At 31.9% G+C, this 27,609-nt stretch overlaps 1 protein-coding gene across 11 annotated transcripts in view; it reads left to right on the forward strand.

Annotated features, from left to right (window-relative positions):
- The window catches only part of sdt (MAGUK p55 family member stardust), a 140,553-nt gene that overhangs the window by 26,333 nt on the left and 86,611 nt on the right, over positions 1-27,609 (forward strand). For all 11 annotated transcript variants that reach the window (XR_013005004.1, XR_013005005.1, XR_013005006.1 and 8 more), the window contains 2 exons: positions 13,153-13,292; positions 25,031-25,149. Coding sequence is in view for 8 of the 11 variants with exons in the window: in XM_076399578.1 (XP_076255693.1) it covers positions 13,153-13,292; positions 25,031-25,149 (259 nt within the window). In the remaining 3 variants the exon portion in view is untranslated. The remainder of the gene's footprint in view (positions 1-13,152; positions 13,293-25,030; positions 25,150-27,609) is intronic.

Consider the following 27,609-nt stretch of genomic DNA (forward strand, 5'->3'; position numbering starts at 1 on the left):
CATATATAAACTATATTTCAATTTGTTTGCTCTTTATTTTTATAAATTTTATCTTAATTTTTTAAATTTTGAGAAAGTTCTGCGTCTAGTTCTTTTTTGTACAACATGCTTTGTTATTTGTGAACTCCACTGAACTCACAACTTTGATATATCGATTGGCCTGATCCAATATATATATATATATATACAATATATATATATATATATATATATATATATATATATATATATATATACAATATATATATATATATATATATATATATATATATATATATACAATATATATATATATATATATATATATATATATATATATATATATATATATATATACAATATATATATATATATATATATATATATATATATATATATATATATATATATATACAATATATATATATATATATATATATATATATATATATATATATACAATATATATATATATATATATATATATATATATATATATATATATATATATATACTATAATATCCAATATACTATAATACGCTTTATTATTTTTAGTGTTGAGAACTATCGACTGTTTAGTAATTGACTACTTTTTACTGTCGACTGTTTCAGTCGTACTTTTAGTTACTATTTTTGGTTCTACTAGTTTCATTCGACTGATTTTTAACCTTCTGGCTCTGTCGTCCTAGTCCGCGACCTTTACAAAAATGTACCCGATTATATATATATATATATATATATATATATATATATATATATATATATATATATATATATATATATATATATATATAGTTTTATGATTTTTTTGGTATTTTGCTTGTAAATAACAACATATTGTATATTAATATTATAGGCATTTTGGTACGATATATTTCAAGATTGTTAATGTAAAATATTAAAATTGGGAGGATAAATCGTAAAATATTTTGACTGTTTTTATAGCAATAATAGGTAATATTTCGAGTATTTTCGATCTCTCTCGATTTTTGTTAAAAAATATTTCCGTTCAGTAATAAATAAAGCATTTATATCATTTCATTCAGATCATGTTTAATTATGTCATGGTTTTTTTTCTATGATTACTGCCCTAAGCAATTATCTCCGTCCTTTCCTTTCTCACAATTTATACAGGAAAAGATTCGTACATCTTCGTCTGACAATACGAATTGAAAGAAAAAACAGTGGAACCCTGCATCTGATTGAAAATAGTAATTACCATTTTCAGTCGCTAGTTTTTTGACTATGGACTGTTTCGACTGTTTCAGTCGATACTTCCCAAGGCTAATTATTTTGTGTTAAACTTTCCTACTATAAAAGAGCCAATACTAACTGAGATTTTATATAATATTTAATGGGTTTCGATTATACTGAAAAAGTTTGCTAGTTGTTTACATGACACGCTTCATAAATCCAATGAGAAGGTACTTAGAACACCAGCCAGACATTCGATTACGGAAAAAATCGTCGTTTTAGTCTGTTTTGTTAAACCAGGTGTATTCTGTTTTGATCGATGACCTTTCCTCTTTCTTTTTTGGGTATATCTATTGTTTTCTCGTTGTTAAATTTGTACAGGTGCATAGGAATTTAATTATATTTTAGGTTCTGTCATATTTTATCAGTTACTTAAAGATATATGGCGTACAAAATAAGTTTTGAGATTTTTTTAATTAACTTATTGTGTACAAATATTATGATACTCATTTATACATTTATACATACAAATTTTCTTTATATATATATATATATATATATATATATATATCTGCTTTTGACGTACACTTTTCTGCTTTCCTTTATTTCTGTTTTTTTTCTGTATTTATTCGTATTTCTACCAGATTAATCGTTCTAATCAGACTATCTTAAATAATTCAAGCATAAATAACACATATTTGCATTATTGCCTTTGTTAATACAATTTTCAAATAAGTTGTATTTTGAATCTACGTTTTGGTACTTTCTTATTCGATGTTCTACTTATACATACATAACAGGACAATTGAAAACTCCCCGGCCTGAATAACATAGATGGCGCTACTAGAATTAAATCCATATGTTTTTTAGTTAGCCCTAACCCTCAAAAGATGGGTGTATAAATGTGACAGCTCTTAGATCAGTAGTTTGTGAATTATAGTATTTTGAGTGAAGCAACTTTTGTTATTGTGAAAAAATGGATAAAAAGGAATTTCGCGTGTTGATAAAATATTGCTCTTTGAAGGGGAAAAATATAGTTGAAGAAAAAACTTGGATTGATGCCGAGTTTCCGGACACTGCCCCAGGAAAATCAACCATCAACCAACAGTATTGAATTTAAAGGAACTATTTTATCGTTTATAAGCTTCTCTTTCACTCGTCTTATCATAATTATCATAATAAAAGTATTCTACATCAGTTTTAAGTTTGTATTACATTCCAAATAAATGATGTTTTTTCTCTGTTTCTGAATACATATTTTTTAGTGTTTTGTTTCGATTTTGAGAAGCCTTTGTGACATAATTTTTTCACTAGAAAAATAGTTTGCTATGCAAAGAAACGTGCTAATCGTTTGGTGCAGGGTGGGGCATTAGATGGATGCATAAGAGTATTATTTTCTCATCCACCAAAGCAAACAACACTTTATTATTATCACATATAATTTAGTTCTTAGTCTTTTTGGTCGTGTGCTGTCCGAAGTTGAAGACGCAGATTCGTGTGTTTCAAAAGAATCTGTGGAGAAACACATGTTATCATTTTCAGTTCAGTATAATAATCATCCGATCTGACATGGTATTAAAGAACAAACCTTCCAGTACGTATGTAAGAAAAAAAAAGAACAGACTGTCATCAAAGCATATAATTAAAGCTTCCAATAATTCGATAATTAATCAAAACACAGTACTTATTGCAATTTTATTATATTTATATTTTATTATTTATTATAATTTTATTTACAACCTATTGCAATTCTTGCAATAAATAGCGAATACAACACACAAAAAAGGAATAAACTCAACAGCGCATTGTTTATCTTGCTCGTTGTCGACTTATGATTGACATTCTCTCGGTGTGAACCTATATTAAACTCAAAACCGAATACAAAAAAACACTCGAATACGCGTTATGCTTGTCTTCACTCCGTTTTGATACTTTTCATCATTCGTAAACATCTCGGCTCGTTCACGGTTTACTACGACCGTTTACAATGGGCACGTATTAATAACATTTGAAAAAACCCATTAAACGTTAAAAAATAAAATCGTAAACATGTTCCGGTAAGAGCCCACGTCAAGTATTAATAAGGATGGAGCTGTCGGGGTTTATGACTGCGGCTTTAGCGCACCCTCAAAATCTAATAAAACACCCACTACTGTGTATACTGATAAAAAACGAAGTGAGAATTCGGGAACTTGAATGAGTGTGCTTATTATTACTGAGTGGTGATTATTGAATTATTTAATACGCCCTGTCGTTTTTTTGATGACGTTGTTTATGCGACGGTGCGTTGGAGTTGGAGTAATTAATCCTAGTAATTTTTTAAATTTGTTACTGCATTGTTACTAGTCGTTTTCGATTAGTTAACAAGAAGTAGATATTTATCTAGAAGAACTCAGTGATCGTTAATTAATATCTTCCTTCATCTATTAAATACCTCTACTATTTTTCTGTTAAATACGTTGGACTGCACTACAAGATCAAATGGGTTAATTCTTTTGAATATGTGTCTGTTTTAAAGCCCGAGGTTAATGGATGATTTTCTCATGCTAAATAGTGTTAAAGGTACAGGTCTAAGAATATAGAACTTTTTCTTCAATCTTAATTGACTTTTTCAATGAATAATTATTTTGGAAACCAAACTGATGTGCAGCTATTAGTTTCCAGATACTATTTTAACATTTTTAACAGGAGTTTTTCAAATATCTTTACTATTTTACTAGTTTTAATGGGAATTTTGTATTAATAAGTTGATGAGTTTTTAATGCCCTTTCTAGGTAAATTTCCTGTGAACTTTCTGGTTGTTAATTATAAATAAATTGAATGTTTTTTAAATCCTTGACTGACGTGGAGGTTCAATGACATCTCTCATTTAGTTGATTTCCAGTGCTGTTGTCAGTTCATTTCAAGTGATATAATTATGCTTATTCCTGGAGAAGACCTGGAGAATTAAATATTTTCAAAAGACATTAGTTATATTACAAGAACCTTCTTTAAAATAAGTGATTTATTCGATAATTAAATAAACTTAATTAAAAAATCGTTTATAAATAATAACAATTTAATTTGGTATTATCTCTGCATATTTAAAAAATATGTGTTAGTTTTCTGGGAATGTTCTAGAAGATCGATATCTGTATTTCTTTTATTTCAGGGTAATTTCTATTTTAGTTATTATTATTGTTCTTTTAGTCATTTTATATAATTTAAATTGTTTAATCCTTTAAATATTGCTTCTGTTTGCTTTACGACTACAGTAACGTTATAATCATTATCAAAAAATACGTTGTTGATATTGGATATTTTTGAATTAATGTATTTTAATGAGTTTTTGATAGTCATGGATGTTTGTTTGACATTTTGATTCACTCATTATTTTTCTGTGCCACGTAATCTTGAAGGTAAGGTTGATAAAAAGGAAGATATCAAACTAAATCCATTGCGTTACAATTAACATTTTAAGAAACGTGGTGAATGCGCCGTGATTTCTGAAAAACAAGGTCCGTTAGAAAAATATCAGATAAAAAAGTGTTTCTCAAAGACGTGAGTCTACTTCGCCATACTGTCAATGCGGAGAACTTGTCGCCATGGTAATTCAGGCTGCGATAAAATGATTTATTTTGAAAGCAAACATAAAATTAATTTTTTGGAGAGTTAATTTAATTCATTATTCGAATTTTATAAATTATTTTTACATACTCTATTTAATATAAAATATAAATTAAACTTAATTAAATTGTGAAATTTGTTTGATTGTGTTTCCAAAAGAAATCGTAATCCTAATTAGATCGTTAAAAAATTAATTGCATGTCTGTGGAATGTAGGGTATGATGTAATATCGTGGCTATTCAGTGCAAACTACATATTAATATAGTTCTGAGGTAAATTAGGTAACTGGGAATCAATATCTTAGCAACTAATAAGGTCTCAATGCTGTAAAATGGCCATGGCCCTCTTTGATGAATGCGTTCTTCAATTAACTAAATTGTTGTATTGATGTTCTATCATTATATATGTGTGCACTATAATGTGTCTAATTAAATCTAGTATATTGTGACATATCAGTGAGCATACCAATTACACATATACACGGACATATATTAGGTTATGTAATGGCAAAGTAGGAATTTTAGTTTTGTGCAAACTGTAAAACTATGTTTTTTTAACAGTTAGTAGGAATTAGATTTAATTTAGGTTATAACACAACAACATTTTAAACATTTTTTAACATTTTTCAATTTATTTACATTTTCAAGTTGAGATTATATGTTATTGTCTTGACTTCTTTCCTCAAGATTCATTCGTTTATTGACCACAGACAAACTCAAAAGAAATAATAACCACATGGGGAAATGCCTGGATCATATCGTGGATACATCTGGTGCCTTCAATGAATAAATATTTTGTTAAAATGTCGCGTTTTAACATCAGGTCATGGGATACCAAAGTAATTTTATTTTCCAGTATAAATTAAGCTAGAAATGAACATTGTAGCATGCATTATTTTTTTCTGGTAAACGTTCAAAATTTATAATACTATAATTCATAATTTAAAAATTAATTCATATATTTAATTTTCCTATATTGGTAGTAAACAATTTACTACTTACTAAAAGATTTAAACAGAATAATAACAAATTTGATATAAGGTTTGTTTCCTTTTTTTACACTTTTTTTAAAAATAAATTTGGTTGCATTTAAAAGTTTTTTCAAATGTTGATATTTTGAATACCGAACGAGTGTTTCCCAAATACTTGAATAACCCAACGAAATTTTCTAGGTGTTTGTGAGTACATTAAAATTGCTTCAAAAAAAATTCAGTTCAAATACGAATATTATATTTACAATCAATATAAATTATTATTAATTTGCAATGTGTATATTAATAATAATGTTAATACAAAATTAAAAAACTCAAAAAATTGGAAAGAGCAGAAAAGCGGTTAATAAAATTGCATTGAAAACAATCGAAGCAAAATTATTTGAAATAAAAGAAAGAATGGTATGGTAGTGTAGATTGTCAGCGTCTACACGAAAGCAATAAACATCATCAGCATGCTCCTTATTGACATCCGAGGGATTTTTATTATGATATGTTTACATTTACGTTATTTCTACTTGTTAACAATTTAATGGCTCCCTCAAGTGCAATAGTACGCACACATTATCAACAAATAAAATGTAATACGAGTCGACTGACATGCTTACATCGACGATGGAAGGCTTCGAGATGAACTAAAGACAACCATAATGTCTAAACAGGTATTTTTAAGTTGTAATTTAATATTCTTTAATATTAAACAAGAATTGGTATATGTTGATAACTTTTGACATTTTCAGATTTTATTCTATTTTTTTAGTTTAATTTTACTATTTGTTGTTGCCAAAGATAGGTTATAATAGTTGCATCAACTTATAAAAAAGTCTTTCAGTCTCCATTAAACTGAAACCCTTTCACTGTCGATGGCTGTAAAATAGGTTGATGATTGAATAAACAACTAGTATTATACTAACAGGTCAATTGAAAAGTCCCCAGCCTGACACATCGATGGCGCTACTAGAATTAATATATTTTCTATCTAGCCCTAACCCTCGGATCATTACTTTGTGAATTATAGAATTTTCAGTCAAGCAACTTTTGTTATTGTGAAAAAAATGGATAAAAAGCAATTTCGTATGTTGATAAAATATTGCTATTTGAAGGGAAAAATACAGTTCAAGCAAAAACTTGGCTTGATGCCGAGTTTTCGGATACTGCTTCAGGAAAATCAACCATCAAGGATTGGTATGTTAAGTTTAGACGTAGTGAAATGAGCACCGAAGACGGTCAACGCAGTGGTTGTTACCGACGAAAACATTAAAAAAATCCACAAAATGATTTTGAATGACCGTGAATTGAAATTGAATGAAATAGCAGACACTCTAAAGATATCAACTGAACGTATACATCATATAATTCACGAATATTTGGGTATGAGAAAGCTCTGTGCAAAGTGGGTGCCGCGCGAGCTCACTTTTGACCAAATACAACGACAAGTTGATGATTCAGAGCAGTGTTTGAAGGTGATCAAGCGTAATAAACTCAAGTTTTTGCGTCGATATGTGACATAAATCCATGATTTGGCTTTGAATTGTTTCCTTATCCACCGTATTCTCTGGATCTGGCCCCCAGTGATTATTTCCTGTTCTCAGATCTCAAAAGAATGCTCGCTGGGAAGAAATTTTCGTCGAATGAAGAGGAGATCGCCGAAACTGAGGCCTATTTTGAAGCAAAGGACAAATTGTACTACAAAAATTGTATCGAAAAATCGGAGGGTCGCTATAATCAGTGTTTAACCCTTGAAGGGAATTATGTTGAATAAAAAAAAACTAATTTTGCCAAAAAAAATGTGTTTTACTATGGCCGGGGACTTTTCAATTGGCCTGTTATAAGATATTAAATCGAATGAAATAATTATTGTTGAAATTTTAATAGCAACAGCAACACCATCGGATATGAAATAGTTAAAATTCTCAGTGTACTTCGCAGACTTACCAGCTTCTGATTATTATTACTGATTAGTCTGAATTTTACGTCGAATGTATTCATCAATACCTTACTCAACATTAGTAACGCTATCATAATCAATTTTTTTTAACCAAAAAGTTTTTAAAACCCCCTAAAAATGTTAATCGTGAACATGTTTAATGTTCCATTTTCAAAACTCAATTACTTTACTAAATATCCTGGGGTTGGACGAATCAATTCTTAGTGAATCCATTGCCGAAATCCACTGCATCAACTTCACTTAATTCGATTGGCCTAATTTATCCTGAAATAATGAACTGAATCCTTTCAGAATATTTTCAGCAGGATTCCAATCCGATTTGCCTTAATGCTCTCGAATCCTATTAGAGTTTTATAAAACGTTCTTTCCGCTGCTTGTAGGGCAGTGGAAAATAGGACCATTCGAAAAAGTAACTAGTTTTAATCCGTAGCCTAAGAATAATCTTTAAGACGGTTTATATAAATGTTGAAATTACTTGGTATAAAATAGGGCCTCTCGGAGAAATAACTAGTTTTAATCCACAAAGAATGAGAATGTAGTGTAAGATGATTTATATAAATGTTGAATCTGTTGTAATGAATTACAACTACCAAAAAAGTTTATTAGTGTTAGAAATGTGTGCTCCTTTTTTTAACCGACTTCGAAAAACGAGGAGTGTTCAAAGGAGGTTGTGTATGTTCGCTGATTTCTCCGTCAATTGTGGGCCGATTTTCAATATTCCTTTTTTATTCGAAAGATTGCACTTCCGACGTGGTCCTATTGGAACCAAGTCAGGATCTATAGTTTTTATCTAAAATAATCAGATAATTGGGTGTAATGTTATTGCTGAGCTGATGTGACGGAAAATTGGAAGTCGTTCAGTGCAAAAGCCATTCAGTTTGCTTTTAAATTTAAAAATTAAAATTTTTTAAATTTTAAATATATAGCATATAAGACCTAGTAGAAAGATTTTGACAATTGCTTTTATGGTGTAGTGGTTAAAGCGTTTAGCTCCAAAACGGAGCTCGCGGGTTCGATTCCCCATTTTTGTTGTTCTATTTTATTTAAAACATTTGTCAATTCACCTAGGCTAGGTAGCAGACCCCAGGGCCTGAAGCGCTTCTTATTTTCAATCATTGTTTCTTTATTCCTATTTTTCCTCATACGATCTGCACCTTGACTTGGCCTACCCATTGTAATATTAAATAAAATAACGGCGTAATTTATTGAGCAAATATCTAACACTAAAAAGAGAAGAAACAAAAAAATTGAACCGACTTCAAAAAATAAATAAGGAACTCACTAAAATTAAAATATAATCAAATTTAGATTTTTAACACAAAAAAAAACCTCTTAAAAGAAAATATGTACATAAAAATCGTTGTAATAACTAAATAAAAATAAACAAAAATCTTATTTAACCTATCCACTACACGTAGTTTATATTCTACTATATATACACAATTTAGCTTAATACTTACCTTAACCTAATTATTTATTTACAATGATATTTTAACTACTACTAACTGATCACTGTCAAGTGGATTCCGAGTCCAAATCTAATTTGTGGTCCGGCACCAACATAAAAATGATCAGTTACAACAGAACAGTAGTAATAAATTAATTTGTAAATTAAGTTTGTACTAAGCATATCTTATGTAAGATATAATTAATAAAAAAGTAGCCGGCTTGGTGGCGCAGTGGTAAAGGCGATGGGACGGTCCTCCTACTGTTGCGATTGCCGCGATTTCGAATCCTGCTGGGGCATGGTCGTAAGTTTATGTTTGTGATTGTTTAAAATTTGTGAATGTTCTAGACAAGAGTGTAAAATCCGACAAGGAAAATGATCCCATTCACGCCAGTAACCAGGCTGGGTAAGACCGGATGGTAAGGAGGATTTTTAGGATGATTTTTAAAGTTGATCACTCGCCAGTCGTTAAGCTTAATGCTGAGGACCGTGGTTCGGAGTCCACGTTAAACTTTAGGTCCAGTCCAGATAAACCCATAGTTGGTAAAAGGATACTTCAAAATATGTATAAAAAAAGAATAATTAATAAACATATACACTACACTGGGTACAATTTATTGAAAGGGCTATTGTGTGTTGAGGAGCTATTTGCTAAATGTTACTGAAGAGGAAATAACAGAGGATTTCTTATACCGAATTGTTATTAGATAAAAATTGAATATATTGTGGTAATCCTAAATTAAAATATATTGAGTGTGTAAAATCGTCTGTATTAAAGCAAGTTAAGAATAATAGAAAAAATTATAGATGTAGAATCGATTATTCAGCATATTTAATATTAATAAGAAACTAGGATCACAGCTTTATCGTAATTCTTTCATTTAGGAGCATCAATCTTTAACGCAACTAATATTTGATTGATTTTGATAAAATTTTAAGAAACACTGATAGAGCCTAGGAAAATTGCATGCATAAACTTAGCTAAATACAAATATTATGAATAGTTGTGTTACATTTAAGCTTATATGTTATTATTCTGGGTTATTATTATAGCAAACATTATTTATAAATAATATATGTTTAAAATAAAATCCCTTTTATAGCGATATATTTATAAAATGAATTGAAACAGCTGTGTGCTGGGCTTGGTTGTAAACAGAGGGTAAACGTTTTCCTTTTTTTCTTTTTTATGGGCGCGCTGGTATAAATGTCTTGCTTGATAACCTTCGCATCGTCTATGAGAAATATTGTACAGGATATTTTTCTAGTCAGAGTTTATAGTGTGCAGTATTCTTTAATCTTAATAAATCATTTCTTTTATCGCAGTTGCGTAGCAGGAGAATATCTAAAATATAATATGTTTGAACAAAAATAATCCGTTATTATTTCAAGTAATATTTGGAGAGTGGAGATTTTGTTGATTTAATTTTGAGGTACATGTTATTTTGACACTACCCTGCTTGATATTCACGGGTATGTTAATGTCAAATATTTGCTATAAATAATGTATAGTTTTAACCATATATAGAGTTGAATTAATAGAAAAGTAGTTTTTAAAATGTAATTGCTTGGGAGTAAAACTATTTTTTGGATAGAGGTGTTTTTCAGCTTTTAGAAGTTATAAAAAAACATAGGTATTAGGAATAAATGAAAATCAAAACGCGCTAAAATATTATAATAATGTATCTTTTATGCCTCTTGCAAACGGTGACCGATGATATGTGGGAAAATGACGATACATAAGACAGGATGGCGGTTTAGACGTGTTAAACAGATCCAAATCTAAATAGACCAAAAATGGAATTGTTCGAATTATAAAGTAATTAATTGATGGTAAAAATAGCAGTTAAATAAAGCAATAATTAGTAAAATAAGTAATAATTAGTAAAATAAGTAATAATTAGTAAAATAAGTAATAATTAGTAAAATAATATTAGATATAGTGTTATAGATAGATGAGATGTAGTGTATTAAAAAAAGATATAGACACACTAATTGCCAGTTATGTTGACAAACATCGATGTTAAATCTGTATTATTCAGTTAATAGGCTTTTATATAACATTATTATAGCGTGTACAACTGCTATGAGAAATATAATTTTTATTAAAGAAATTCTTTTATGATTACATGATAAAATGAGTTTGTTTGGGTAGTTTTGGAATGTGTAAAATGTTTCAGTGATAAAAGAACTATCTTAAAAGATACAAGCAAACTACCACTTTCGATGATGTGGTAAAATCAATAGAACTGGAGGTGAAAATGCGAAATATCAATGTAAATAACCGTTAAAAATCCTAGCCTATCTGCTAAACTCGATGGTTTTGATATTTCTCACCACAAAATAACACTTTTTCATTTAGTATTATTGAGTTTGACATTTTTGAAAACTTATGGTAATGCTGCTCCGTCATATCCCAATTGTCGGTTATAGTTTCAACTATTTAAAGGTGGTTATTTTTGAGGTCACTGACAAAGAACAGCCAGGAGGGTCAAAAAAGTTCGAAGGCAATGAATTGCAAGACTTATTTCATCTTTCAGGCAATTTAACATGTCGAAAGAACGATGTTTTTTTTGTGGCTATTCACGCATCGTCCCATTTTTTGGTATTTTCCTAACAAACGAAGCGTTAGTCAGATAATTCACGACTCATAGATGGGAACAAGTAGTAATTTGAAGGAGCAAAGTCTGGAGAATATGGCGGATGGGGCCAACACTTCCCATTTTAATATTTCCAAGTATGCTTCAACAAGCAATTATCTCCGTCCTTTCCTCTCTCATAATTTATACAGGAAAGGATTCGTACATCTTTGGCATTGACATCCTACAGTAATTACTATTTTCAGTCGCTAGTTTTTTGACTATCGACTGTTTCGACCGTTTTGCGACTATCGACTGTTTTCAGTAAAGCTACTCGGTACAAATTCAAGTATTTTCAATGCATTGAAAAACATGTATAACATATACTGGAAAGTGAAGCTTCAACATGAAGTTAGTTACAAATGTACTCGATGATCCTCTAATTACTATATAGGCCTGATAAATTGGGCAAAACATAATTCTGAAAAATAAAATTTTATTAAATAACACAGAAGTAATTTTAAAAACTTGGGATTAAAATCACATCAAGAAATATTTCGTAGCATCGAACATAATCGGTGATGATTACGCGGATAATGAATAACGACGGATATTCGACTGGTAAAAAGCATGTACACGTATGATGACGATGGTAACCCAGATTTGTTGTTGTTGGTTGCGGCAGAAATATTCCCGCAAGACGGCTCCTTTACGATGCTGCGTCATGCTCTCGGAGCCTCGACTTTGAGTTCGGTGACCGCTACTAAGCAAATGGATCTTGAACTGATTACGAACATGGCAGACATGTAGGTATGCTCCATTTATCTTTAGGGAAAATGTCGTGTGATGCCGTGTCTAACACGAGCTAATGGAATTGCCTCAAGACCAGCTCGCACTAAAATTTGAGTTGATCATAGCAATTATTGTTTTATTATGAATGGTGACATTTTATTCACGTATATTGAGTTTATAATTTTTTAAATTATTACTCTTAATTGTTCAACAAATGTCGCAGTGGTCAATAAGCATTTCTTATGATTATATTGTTTACATGACCTGTAGAAAATCAGTTCAATAAATGATATCCTGTCACAATAATGTTTATCTTTTGAGTTTATTTGAAGGACATCGATTGCTATCTGAAGCATATCCGTTTTAACACCACTCACATATAATTTGAAGCATGCTATAAGTTCAAATGGGCTTTATAATTGACTGAGGAATCAATCTCTTTGATCTTAGTTTCAATTGGATGTATGATATTGAGTCTGATCTGTTCAGCTCTTTATTTGCGTGGTGCTGAAGAAGTTTTAATCAAATACATGTTTTATAACTAAAAGTCCTTTTCCCTCGAAGCGTTCGTTAAAATACAATGACGAAATAATTGATGTGTTATTTTTGTTTCAGCTGTGGACCTCGACTTGTGTTCGGACAACGTTCAAGATGCTTTTGTTATTGCCGTGGAGCAGCAGGCCCGCGAGAGGCTGGAGCGTCTATCGGCGCTCCGCAAGATTACCCCTATCGATATGACAAAGTTATCTCAACAGGTGAGGCTCATATATTTATTCTTATAAAATTGTTATATTCATTGATTAAGAATCAGTACGAATAGCTACTACCTTTATTGAGTTAGTAACATTGAGCAAGTTAATAAGCTTATAAAAGATATGTTAGTTTGGTGTTTTAACTTTATCTTATTTATCTTTATATATAACTCTATACTATAAAAGAACTTACATATATATATATATATATATATATATATATATATACTCTTAAAGGATTGGTCTGTTTATGTGTGTTCGAGAATGGTTTAGATCCACAGATCCACAACCGGGCCCGGTAGGTGGCGCTATGATGGTTTCTCGATAAGATTTTTTTTGAAACGTTTTAAAAAAATTTCTGTTATAAAAACATATCGCAATAAAATTGCTAATTGGACAGTCAGTGTTAGAATAGGCCAGCAATATCTGTTCGGTTCGGTAGTTTCAATATGAAGTTTGACTTAAAGTGAATTACCTTATTTTTTCACTATTTTTCGGAAGAGGATAGAATTATTGACCGACCACTCGTATTTATTTATAATGACGATACGTTCTCTCACATAACGTTGTGCCTGATTCGTCGTCTTTTTGATAAGCCTTGCTGTTTTTGGATTACAGTAGTATATCAAGATTAAATCAAGGCCCAATGTGCGTTTTGTTCATTATTATTCAATTTTGCAAATTATCAAATTTTCTTAAGGTCTTCTCATGCTGATTGTCTTCTATGCCCTATTAAAATAATTAAAGTCAATCTTCATCGATCTGAATAAGTGAATCAGCAAGGGCTATGCCTGAAAATGTTTGAAGATGACAGAAATTGACAGAAAAGCTGAATGTTGAAGAACGAGCTATGGGAAAATCGCCAGTGAAACTCTGCATTAAAATATGAAAGGGAAGATCACTTCTGCATCGAATAGTAACGAGTGATAAAAATTGATTTATTTTGAAAATCCGATGCGAAAAAATCGTGATTATCACCTGAAACTTGGACCAGGTTGGTGTCGTATATCCGATCGCTAGCGATAATAAATGGTCAATTTGAACTTTACATACAAGAAGTCAACAATTGGGTTGATTCTTGAATATCTTCAATATAGTTAATTTCTCCAACGTGGAATTCATAGGCTGCCTGGAAGATCGGATAGAGTCGTAATTAGCGATAGACAATAACCTGAATAAAATGTATTGTACTACATCTCCGCAAAGAGCTTTAAATGTACAACTTATTTACAAGTTCTTGAAATAATTCCAGATTTCTTCAGTTCTCTTGGCATTGTCTCATCTCTTTGTCAAATATATAGCCTATTATTGATTGTTCATTACTAGTTTTTTACTTGCGTTGCATTTTTATATATTTTCTTAAGATCAGCGAATGTATTTGTGACTAACATGTTATGCAGAACGCAATAACTAAGCATTCTTTTAAGTTTTTATTCCTACGCGACCGTCCCGGTGGTGCACTCTTTCGAATCACTACAGAGTATAAAACAAAGTCGCCTTTTCTGTCCCTATATCCCTATGTGCGCTTAAATCTTTAAAACTACGCAACGGATTTTGATGCGGTTTTTTTTCAATAGATAGAGTGATTCAAGAGGAAGGTTTATATGTATAATACATGCATAATATACTAAGGCAACATTGCTAATTTTAGAGGTTTCTAACGTGATGTGTAAATTAACCTATTTTTTAGGCTTATTTAGCAATTAGCAAAAACGCTGCCTAACCCTACGAGTTAGATCAAATTAATGTACTACAGTATTGTACACCATAAAAAGGTCTACAAAAAAGTCCGCGATGGTATATGTTTATCTTTTAGGGATAACCCACATTAACCATTTTTATTGGTTACTTTTTACGTGAGAATGTGGCTTATTTACGAAGCTATTTTAAGCAATACGGCATTAATCCTTATCGAATTAAGTACCTTAAATACAGTGTGCAATTAATATAGATCAATATGGTTTCTTACAGCATGTAAATTAAACAAATATTTTCGGAGATATTACAAATTTAAAATTTGCGTTTAAAAATGTGTAATGTAATAAAAATTGTATGAATTTAGATATTCCAAAGATAGCAGGAAATCTTCATAGTAAGTATAGGGGAAGAGGAATTGTTTTACTCCAAATTTAATGCGTGCAGGCCAAGGGCAGTAATGAATGAACCAAAAATACTGGATCGATTTTAATCATGTTTTCATTGAGTGACATAGGCATATATATTTTATGCCCGTGCAAAGTCGGAGCGGGCCGCTATGTTTTTATATACAACGTTCATATTTTTTCTGTAGTGTATTTAATTTAGTATCAGCATTGCACCCGTGCGAAGCCGGGGCGGGTCGCTAGTAAAAAATAATTTTGAAAATCGGCCTACAATTGACGGAGAAATCGGCGAACATACATTAAAAGAATATATATACAGCCGAACATAGAACCTGCTTCTTTTTCTAAGTGTGTTAAAAAACATTGTACCGATTTTTAACTATAAAGCTTCAAGTGAAAAAAAAGTCCATTAAAACTCGTTGATAATCATGATAGATAATAGTGGTGTGGGGTTAATTAATGATTAATTTCAATCAATAATGAGAATATTTGCCTGTTAATCAATGCCTAACGTCTGTTGACCAAAACAACTGTAATGTTTTTTCATCGTCTTCTGGTTTACCCTCTCTTTCTCTCTTACTTCGAAACCCCAAAAACAAGGAAACGTTCAGTTCTCATTTCAACTACGAAGTTAGTTTAATCGTTCGGAGTGAAAGTTGAAAAAATCCAGCGTCAAGACGATTAAATTTCAAAGTTATCGCCACTCGAAACCAAGTGGCGACGAGAGGCCTGGGATACCGTCGGCGCTTTAAACCCGACGGACAAGAAACACACCGCGGCTGGATTAGGCCATCAGGTTAATGATCAGAAACGCCATTCTTGTTTCCGTAATATTAAGATATAATTAACGGTTATTCACGTCGGGTTAATTGTTTAACAAATTTAATTATCGTTCTACTTTGGATTTTTACAATTATGCTATTATTTTTAAGGTCACCTTCTGATATTTTACCGAGGAACACAATGAATCATTCGTTTAATTGCCTTGATCGAAAAATGTCTATCCGAAATATATTAATGGTTTTAGCTTGGTATTATCATTTTAAATTTATTTATACTCTTTTAATACAGATTTTTTTATTTGCTTAACAATATATTATATATTAATTTAGTAATGTTATTATGGTGAATGCGAAGGCACATTCTAACTAGCACGTTGGGAATTATCGACTGAAGACTGTCGAAATAGTTGATTCGCCGCTTGTCGATAGTAAAAAAGTACTAGGTGCGTCGGAAAGTAATTACCGGTTTTTTAGGCAGCAGAAATTATGGATTCCATCCCAAAAAAACTGTTTGTTTTTTGAGCAAAACCGTTCCTCCAGCAATTCTTCGAAATTGGCCAAGTACAGGTCTTCAAACGTATCTCCCATTGATGTGAAAAGTTGATAGTCGGACGGATATATCCTATCCAAGTGCTTTCAACGTTTCCTTGGCCGGTTTTGCTTGAGGAAACCGCGCGTTATCATGCTGTAAATCACTTTACCGTGTCCGTTCTGGACATTTTTCGATCAATGCTTGGTTCAAATTGATCATTTTTTGTCGGTAACGATCACCATTAACCGTTTCACTAGATTTCAATGGTTCGTAATACACCACGCCACTCTGGATCCACCAAACATAAAGCGTTGTCTTGCGACCAACACGATTTGGCCTTGATGTGGCACCCATCTTCCCATCTTTTGGATTTTCCCCAATGCTCGTATTCGGTCGCTGATTGTTTTTTGGGCCACATTTAATACTTCTGCCAATTGATTTCGAGTTTGGGTTGTAGTTTCGAATTTTCAAACTCTTTCGGTTTACCATAACGTTCCTTGTTTTGCATATCGAAATCACCACTTTTGAATTTTCGAAACTACATCTGACACGTTTTTAAGTAACGAATCTTAACATTTTCAAAGAAGTATAAATCTATGATGGTGTTACTTTCGCAAAATATAACAAGTATAACTTTGAAGCTTTATCTCAACAGAATAAAATGACACGTGTCAAATCCTAACATTGCATACCTAAGTCTAGTGACATCTGTCGCTAATAACTTTCCGGTATACCAGGTAGTCGACTGAAAATAATAATCACCATCTCTGTCAAATGTATGCTTCCATTGTATTTACATTCGTGCTAACAGGCGAAGATGTACGAATTCCTTCTTTGAGAGAGAAAAGGACGGAGATAACTGTTTGGATCTATATGCCTTAGAGATTTATTAGTTCATTTTAAATAGTTTTATATGGTCCCCAATATGTTTTCCCGTATCTTAATATGTACTAAGTAACAATGATATACTGGATTCTATTATATTCCAAAGATCAGTTTCATTTTATATACTGCCAAATTATTTTTACATTTTATATATTTGAAAATAAATAAAAGTCCATAAATAAGAGACCAAATGGTTGCCAAGATCATATAAATACAGTCAAAATATTTTATTATTTATCAATCAAAATTTTGTTCATTTTACCCTATTACATTAATAAATAATTCTAAAAATTAGAGCTTCCAATTGCCGCTATCTCAATGTACATTGTTTTTTGCAATCATATTACAAACAAAACATATAATCATATATGTGCATTTTCAAGGTTAAGGCTAAGATGGCAAAATCAGAACGTTAAAAACTAGTCAGTATAAAACTACCAACGACTGAAAAAGCTAAATGAACTAGTTAGAATAAAAGTAGACGACTGAAAGTCAATTGCTAAATAGTCGATAGTTCCCAACGCTAATTTTAACTACAAATAAAAATTACTTATACATTTGACAGTTTACATACACATTGTTTCATTGCCAGCCCAACTATTATAAAAACTAAATGTAAAACTGTTTATATAGGTCAATATTGATCGTAAATTCGAAAAACAATTGCTAGAAATTGTTCTTAATTTAAAAGTTATTGTCCATGACTTATGGTTTAAGTTACTATTTTTTATGGTGGAAAAACATGAAGCCTGGCGAGAAACGTGATATGTTTTTCATTATATGTTAATTATAAGAACAACAAAACAGGGAATTATGTCATGTTGAACTATTAGGAAATGTGTAAATTTTTATATTTAGTTGGCTTTACCGTAAGTAAATTGTATTTCCTGTATAACATTCTGTACAGATACATCTATCAACAATTAAAGCCATTACTATATTTTATATAAGCTTTTGTCATATTTCTGTATAATAATTTCTAAAGCAATCCAATGTTTGATGTATCCTCAGCTAATGACGTATTTTGAATAGTATTATGGCTTTTAAATTGAGTTTGAGGTTAGGATATAGCATTGATTCTGTCCAAGATATGTAACCTTAACCTACTAGTAATAGGTAAGAAACCGCAACGATATATTACTTCATCCTTCATCAGTGGGTGTATTTTTCTAGTGTGCAGTAAGATTCAATATTCCTGATGTGTTACTTCCTTATATAGATATCGTTGAAGTTTTCCACAAGGATAATGGTGTAAAAATAGATTCAGATATTTAATACAGTAGGCCAGTTACTTACTTTATAGATATTTTCATTGTAAAATAATAGAATAAAATATATGGAGCGTATGGTTTTTACATATTTTTTCTTGGACTTTGAATTGTATTTGAAATAAAAGGGATTTCAATTTTAGTGATCAGTAGCATCTTGAACAGACTTGAACATCTTACAAAGCAGAATAGCAAGCTTTAGTTTATGAATGTAGATAACAAAAGCTTGTTGCTTAACTAGGGCCTAACTAGTTTCTTTACAAGGGAGGTGTTATATAACACGGACCTGACTATCCGGTCACCTAAATGATGAACGAGTGGGATGAGTTGGTCTGATTTCTAATAATCTCTCAGTGTCAGTATCTCTTGGAATAGCCGTGCAATAATCAATCACCTCTTTTTTCTATAAAATAAAACAATTGTTTATGTAAAATACCCTTTCTTAAAATATAACTTATATTATACAAGCGTTCAATTAAATAAGATCATGACAATTCATTCATTAGTTTGTCAAGATTTATTTTTCGGCTAGTATAGATTTTTTTTGCTATTCGTTGGAGGTTCAAGATAGCATTTTTACAAGAAAATAAACATGGAACGGGAAATGTTGTGGTAACCTGTTCTCAGTGCCAACATTGATACTAGTGTTGGGAACTATCGACTGAAATCGACTATCGACTGTTTAGTAATTGACTACTTTTTACTATCGACTGTTTCAGTCGCTATTTTTGGTTTGACTGATTTTGTTACTATTTACTATCGACTGTTTCAGTCGTGCACTTTTAGTTACAATATTTGGTTCTACTAGTTTCATTCGACTGATTTTTAAAGTTCTGGCTCTGTCGTCCTTGTCGCGATTTCCATTCCATAGAAAAATTCCTTTTTTCCTTTCCTTTTTACAAATCCACGGGACACTCAAATATAATAATAATTCTACATCGTTTAAAATGAAATTATTAATTGCACGTTAATAGTATTCAGTATATTTTTTTCTTTTCTTTTTTAAAGTTAGTATTTGAAGGAATATGTACATCTCCGTTTCGCTTATTCTACCGTTGCAAAATATAAGCACATATAAAATTAACTGGTCCTTCCCTCACTCGCAATTTATACAGCAAAGGGTTTCGTATACCTTCGTCTGACACCATGAATTGAACAATACAGACGAACCGCTAGTTTTTTAACTATCAACTGTTTCGACCGTTTTGCGACTATCGACTGTTTTGACTGTTTTCAATCGATAATTCCCAACGCTAATTGATACCTATGTTAAAAAAATCTTTTCAATGAGCTTGTCTCGTAGTTATTCGAAATTATATCATTACAGCTGACAAAGTACTGTTATTAAAACCAAACACATGCCAATAACTTCTGTATTTGTTGACAAGGCTTACGAATAATGCCGGCAGTAAACTGTTTGGTTTGGATTTGCGTGACAGATTTATTACTTAACTAATCGAGAAGGGATTCTGAAGACCTTATAATTTAGGTACTTTTTTTACGATGTAGTTGACAAGTAAAGGGATTCAGCGATGGTGAAATGCGTAATAAATATGTTGGGTAGTTATGACGTTAACTGTTTAATTTTGCTGTATGATTTATTGATGAAAACCGCGTGAACTGTTGATGTGTTTATTTAAGAGATGAACCAAATCAGTATCTGTTTAGGGAAAGTGGGAGAAGTCGAGGGAAACGCTCAAATTTCAAAGACATATTAACATAGTACAAATAGCCATTAAATATGAAAAATACAATTATTCACTGCGTCCTATTTAATGCAAATCATCAGTCATTACACGAATGCGTGTCTGAGCTTAATAGAGTTTGCTTTTTTCGTATTCTCGATGAGATGGTAACTAAAATCTCCTTATAATGTATAATATCCGCTAACGAATGAATACATTTACGTCTAATATTATATTCTTATTCAAAAATTGCCCTGGAACGGAAGCGGATACTGTTTTGCTTCTCGCTATTCCTGCTTTTTTTCTCCATTTAGTTTGCGTTTTAATTACCATGAAAACGATAATATCAGTTATAACAATCATTTGTTTATATAATGGATGGTTTTTAAATATGTCTATGATTACATGTTATATAATACATCAGTTATTGTTAATTGACGTCGGTTATTAATATTCCTTGTATTTTTAAATGAAATAACTATATATTGTTCTTATATATGTCATTAGGCATGGTATATAATTTTCAAGAATTTTTATTAATATAGCTCTCAAAAATGGCATATTCTTATTTTCAGCTGCTTAATTCAATAATCATCATAAAGAGTAAAAATTAGCTGCAAATTATATTTTTTCTATGTTCTTCATTCACAGTTTTCGGTGGGAGATTTGTTATTAGATATTGGCATGCCTGTTAACTCACGAAATACAAATTATTATTTCTGGTGATAATAATGAATTTCATTTTCTTTCAGTTTCTTTTGGTACAGAATATGTTGTTTTGGAGTTATTACATTTGTGTTAAAATTGCGTGAAAATCAATTTGATGCCTTTTTAAGACTACCGAATGATATTATTGGAAACATACGTAGAATATCATGGGTTCCATGTATATATTTCAACTCATGTTTCAACGAGAATGACTGCAATGTAAAAAACGATAAATAGCTTTAGGTGTGACTATGGCAAAAGTCTAGGAACCATATAATAGGTCAACTGAAAAGTCTTTTTTTGGCAAAATTTTTTTTTTATTCAACATAATCCCCTTCAAGGGTGATATACTGATTATAGCGACCCTCCAACTTTTCGATACCATTTTTGTAGTACGATTTGTCCTTTGCTTCAAAATAGGCCTCATCACCTCTTCATTCGACGAAAATTTCTTCCCAGCGGGCATTCTTTTGAGATCTGAGAACAGGAAAGAGTCGCTGGGGGGCCAGATCTGGAGAATACGGTGGATGAGGAAGCAATTCTAAGCCTAATTCATGGATTTTTGCCATCGTTTTCACTGACTTGTGACACGGTGCATTGTCTTGGTGAAGCAGCATTCTTGCGGCCTTTTTTCGGCGATTTCGTCCTTCAAACGGTCCAATAACGCTATGTAATAGTCGCTGTTGATGGTCCTTCCTTTTTCAAGGTAGTCAGTGAAAATGATTCCATGCGCATCCCAAAATACAGACGCCATAAACATGCCAGTCGACTGTAGCATTTTCCCACGCTTTGGAGCGGGTTCATCGTGTGCAGTCCACTCGTGTGACTGTCGATTGGACTTCGGAGTGAAATTATGGAGCCATGTTTTCATCCATTGTCACATATCGACGCAAAACTCGGGTTTATTATGCTTGATCATCTTCAAACACTGCTCCGAATCATCAACTCGTCGTTGTTTTTGGTCAAAACTGAGCTCGCGCGGCACCCACTTTGCACACACTTTTTAGTTGATATCTTTAGAGTGTCTGCTATTTCATTCGGTTTCAATTTACAATCATTCAAAATCATTCTGTGGATTTTTTAAATGTTTTCTTCGGTAACAACCTCTTTTGGGCGTCCACTGCATTCACTGTCTTCGGTGCTAATTTTACCACGTCTAAACTTAACATACCAATCCTTAATGGTTGATTTCCCAGGGGCAGTGTCCAAAAACTCGACATCAAGCCAAGTTTTTGTTTCAACTGTATTTTTCCCTTCAAAAAGCAATATTTTATTAACACGCGAAAATCCTTTTTATCAATTTTTTAACAACAAAAGTTGCTTCACTCAAAATGCTATAATTCACAAACTAATGATCCGACAGCTGTCAAATTCATATAGGCATCTTTTGAGGGTTAGGGCTAACTAAAAAAATATAAGAATTTAATTCTAGTAGCGCCATCTGTGTGTCAAGCCGGGGACTTTTCAGTTGACCTGTTAGATGACAAATAAAATCAAACTGAAAAGAACAGTGAACTCCTTGGATGTTAAGTTAGTTAAGGAAGTTAGTAAAATATTTAAAAAAAGAAAATGAGGACACTGTCGATGATAAAGAATTCAACCAGTTTTCAGCATCCTGGGGCCTTGATGTAGAAGAAAAATATACATTGATTGCATGGGTTAAAGCAATAGGAGTTTTTTTTTGGTAGATCACTTTTTTGTTTCGTTACAGGAGAAGGTTTCATGATACAGTAACGAAATCTTCTGCAGAATGATGTTAGGGTCTCTTAGAAGATGTGAGTTATGTTCCACCAGTTGATTGGTAAATGGACGTTTAAAAAAATTTCGTTGTAATATTCATTTTTCACAATTCAGAATTAAGCATTATGGAGGAGGTAATTCAGTCTTTGACTTACTTTCGACTTATCCATGAAGCCGAATATGTTGTGTGGGTTGATTATGTCCTAGAACTATAACACATCCCAGAAAACGATATTAATGCCTCTTCCATTTCTAAATCAATCCTATCACCATAAATTGTTCAAATTGGTAAATCAAGATACTTTAAAGTAGCTGATCTAAATAAAGTTATTGTTCACATGTTGACATGAAGTTTTATCTGACATGAAGACATTATCGTAAGCTTCAATTCTTCAAAAAGCAAACAATAGGTTTGAGTGATATTTTTCTTTTAGTAGATAGTGATGAATATTCTCATTCTTTTATCGAGTATATTTACCAAAATATTACTAGAGTTTATTTACACCATTTGTTAGAAATTCTTTATGATTAAGTACCACTGCTGATATAATTATGTATATAAGTAACACCATTTGTTATTTGTTAATTTAAATTAACCATTTCTTCTGATTTAACTACCTTAAATTTATAAAAAAAATTGTTTTAAAATATTTAAAAATTGTCACGAACTGAAATAAAATGTTCTGTTGACTTTTATTATATGCATTGGTGTTTGGAGAACGGGTTTTAGCCTTTATTTGGTTAAGTAGTCCTGATTACGGTGGTATATTTGCATTTTTTCTTTATGTAATTAGCACTTGAATAAGAGGCTATACCATACTAATGATAAAAATTAGCCAGAAACCTAAAAACCTCATTTAAAGAGAAGTTTAATAATTAAAAGATCTAATATTTAAAAAATATTTTTTAATGTCTCATAATAACTTAGTTTAGGAAATACATATTGATGTATTAATTCCGTTTTCGCCTTGTTTGTAATCTAAGATGTAATTAATAAAAAAATTTAACTTAGTTATAATTTTATATATCATAGTACGCACATTTACTTTTATGTTTTTGATTTAGTTTGATTTTATCATTCACTGCAGGTTATGTTTGTGGTTATACGGAAAATATTGTATTTTATATAACAGGTCAATTGAAAAGTCTCCGGCCTACCATAGTACAACACATTTTTTTGACAAAATTAGTTTGTTTTTATTCAAAATAACTTTTCAGTACTCCTTTGCTTCAAAATAGGCCTCAGTTTCGGCGATCACCTCTTCATTCGACGAAAATTTCTTCCCAGCGAGTATTCTTTTGAGATCTGGAGAATATGCTTGATGAGGAAGCAATTCGAAGCCCAATTCATGGATTTTTTTCATCGTTTTCACTGACTTGTAACACGGTGCGTTGTCTTGGTGAAGCAGCACTTTCTTTTTCTTCAAATGCGGCCGATTTTCGGCGATTTCGTCCTTCAAATGGTCCAATAACGCTATGTAATAGTCGCAGTTGATGGCCCCTCCTTTGTCAAGGTACTCAATGAAAATTATTCCATGCGCATAGCAAACGCTTTGGTGCGGGTTCATCGTGTGCAGTCTACTCGGATGACTGTCGATTGGACTTCGGAGTGAAATGATGGGGCCATGTTTCACCCATTGTTACATATCGACGCAAAAACTCGGGTTTATTACGCTTAATCATCTTCAAGCACTGCTCCGAATCATCAACTCGTCATTGTTTTTGGTCAAAAGTGAGCTACACGCTCGACACCCACTTTGCACAGAGCTTTCTCATATCCAAATATTCCTAAATGTTATGATGTACACGTTCAGATGATATCTTTAGAGTGTCTGCTATTTCATTCAATTTCAATTTACAGTCATTCAAAATCATTTAAGATACCCAAGATCATTTAAGATAAGACACCAAATCATTAAGGCTATTTGGTGCCATTTAAGTACATGCTATTATTATGTCACATTTTTTGCGCAGTATAGTATGTCTGTTAAGTATGTTTCGTCTAATGCGTGTTTTTAATTGACCATTTGTTGTTGCAGCTAAATCAACAATCAGTAGCGACTTCAGAGGATTTAAACGGATTCATAAACAACTCACCGATCTACGTAACTTCTTTGACGGCTACAGAAAGTTCAAACAACAACCCCACAGGAAGCAGGTATGTTTTAGTGGTGATTAAAATGCATTTGGGTCACGGCGGACTTGTCCACGAACGTTTTAATTAGACGTATTACTAGGGGCTTCCCATAAATGTTCGATTTTATGCAAACAACACGGTCCCGGGACCGTCCCTAAGGTTATGTAACGAATAAAAGTCATAAACGGTGCTTTTCCTATTGAAGATAGTGGAATTCTTGAAGTTTGCCTATTTTTAAGGCTAGACCCCAGAATGTTTATTATATACAATATTTTAAAATATCACATAAGAGGTCTCCAGTCTCATAACTTGTTTTTATTTATCAACATAACAGGTCAATGAAAACTCCCCGGCTTGACTCGTAAATGGCGCTACTAAAATTAAATCCATATGTTTTTTTAGTTAGCCCTAACCCTCAAACGATGCGTGTATAAATTTGACAGCTGTCGGATCATTAATTTGTGAATTATAGCATTTTGAGTGAAGCGACTTTTATTATTGTGAAAAAAGGAAGGAATTTTGCGTGTTGATAAAATATTGCTTTTTGAAGGGAAAAAATACAATTTAAGCAAAAACTTGGCTTCATGCCGAGTTTCCGGACACTGCCCCAGGAGAATCAACCATCAAGGATTGATATAGATGATGCTAAGTTTAGACGTGGTAAAGTGAGCACCGAAGACGGTGAACGCAGTGGACGCCCAAAAGAGTTTGTTACCGACGAAAACATTTAAAAAATCCACAAAATGATTTTGAAGGACCGTAAATTGAAATTGTATGAAATAGCAGACACTCTAAAGATATCAATTGATCGTGTACATCATATCATTCACGAATATTTGGGTATGAGAAAGCTCTGTGCAAAGTGGGTGCAGCGCGAGCTGATTTTTGACCAAAAACAACGACGAGTTGATGATTCGGAGCAGTGTTTGAAGATGATCAAGTGTAATAAACCTGAGTTTTGCGTCGATATGTGACAATAGATGAAACATGGCTCCATTATTTCACTCGGAAGTCCAATCGACAGTCGGATGGAAGGTTATGGCGTCTGTATTTTGGGATGCGCATGGAATAATTTTCAATAACTACCTTGGAAAACGGAAGGACCATCAACATCGACTATTACATAGAGTTATTGGACCGTTTAAAGGACGAAATCGCCGAAAGACGGACGCATTTTAAGAAAAAGAAAGTGCTGCTTCATCAAGACAATGCACCGTGTCGTAAGTCAGTGAAAACGATGGCAAAAATCGATGAATTAGGCTTCGAATTGCTTCCTCATCCACCGTATGCTCCAGATGTGGCCCCCAGCGACTATTTCCTGTTCTTAGATCTTAAAAGAATGCTCGCAGGGAAGAAATTTTCGTCGAATGAAGAGGTGATCTCTGAAACTGAGGCCTATTTTGAATAGAAATGTTGGAGAGTCGCTATAATCAATGTATCACCCTTGAAGGGAATTATATTGAATAAAAAAAAACTAATTTTGCCAAAAAAATGTGTTTTATTATGGTAGGCCGAGGACTTTTCAATTGACATGTTATGTTATTCTCCTTTAAGTGTGCATTCGTTCCAACACTCCGATTTGTTTATTTGTAGTTTTGGATCGCTTTCTTCCACTTCAATAAGGTTACTATCTTTTTGAATTAGATGTCCTCGCTAAAATTATTACACTATTTAAAATGAGACAGAATACTTTTTGATGCGTCAGAACATGTAATCGAATGAGTCTATGAAATTCGATTTAGGTTGGTACTGGTCGACCCTGTCTCTGTTATTTTTATTATATTACAGCTTTTCACGGCCATTTTGTTGATTTTTTTTACCTTTTCTGGTAAACCAAGTGCTCCTTATTATCAGTGTTTGTAGGATTTCATTTAAGTTCAGTATCTTAGTCAATGATAGTTTCATTAATTGTTATGGAACCTCCATAATGTTTTCCAAGTCACTACTTCAATTCAACAGCTTTTTTCTAACCAAAAACAGTGTCTACATAATATATGAATTTTTAATGTTCTATCTAGAAATTGTATAAGCATCTTTTCAACGTTTTTTCATGGTTATGTAAAAATCTAAAGCATTACGCTGGAGACTTGTTGAATGACTTTTTTTGGCAAATTTAGTCCGATGAAAACAGAGCTATTAGCTCTGTTTTCATCGGACAGCTATCATGTATTTTGTAGCTATCTATGTATATACCTCCACGTTTTAATTATTTCAGAATTACTAGTGTCTATATAAAAGCTTCAAATCAACATCATGATATAAGTTCTCCCATTTTGCGATGCAAAGATGGCGCCGTCATCTAGTTGCCCGTTCAAATATAGTAATACATTTCGAATATATCCAGGCCTTAACCAACTGCATCATGACAGTATTTCAGAATGCTTTTGAGAATTTTAGAATTCGTTCTATTTTTTTTCTACTTTTCATGTTTTATCATCCGCCAATTAGCCTCTATCTTCATCTTCTGATATATCTATCCGG

Source organism: Rhynchophorus ferrugineus, unplaced genomic scaffold, assembly GCF_030347505.1.
Source record: "Rhynchophorus ferrugineus isolate W39M unplaced genomic scaffold, kcgeb_rfMv2 rfM3, whole genome shotgun sequence".
NCBI lineage: Eukaryota > Metazoa > Arthropoda > Insecta > Coleoptera > Curculionidae > Rhynchophorus > Rhynchophorus ferrugineus.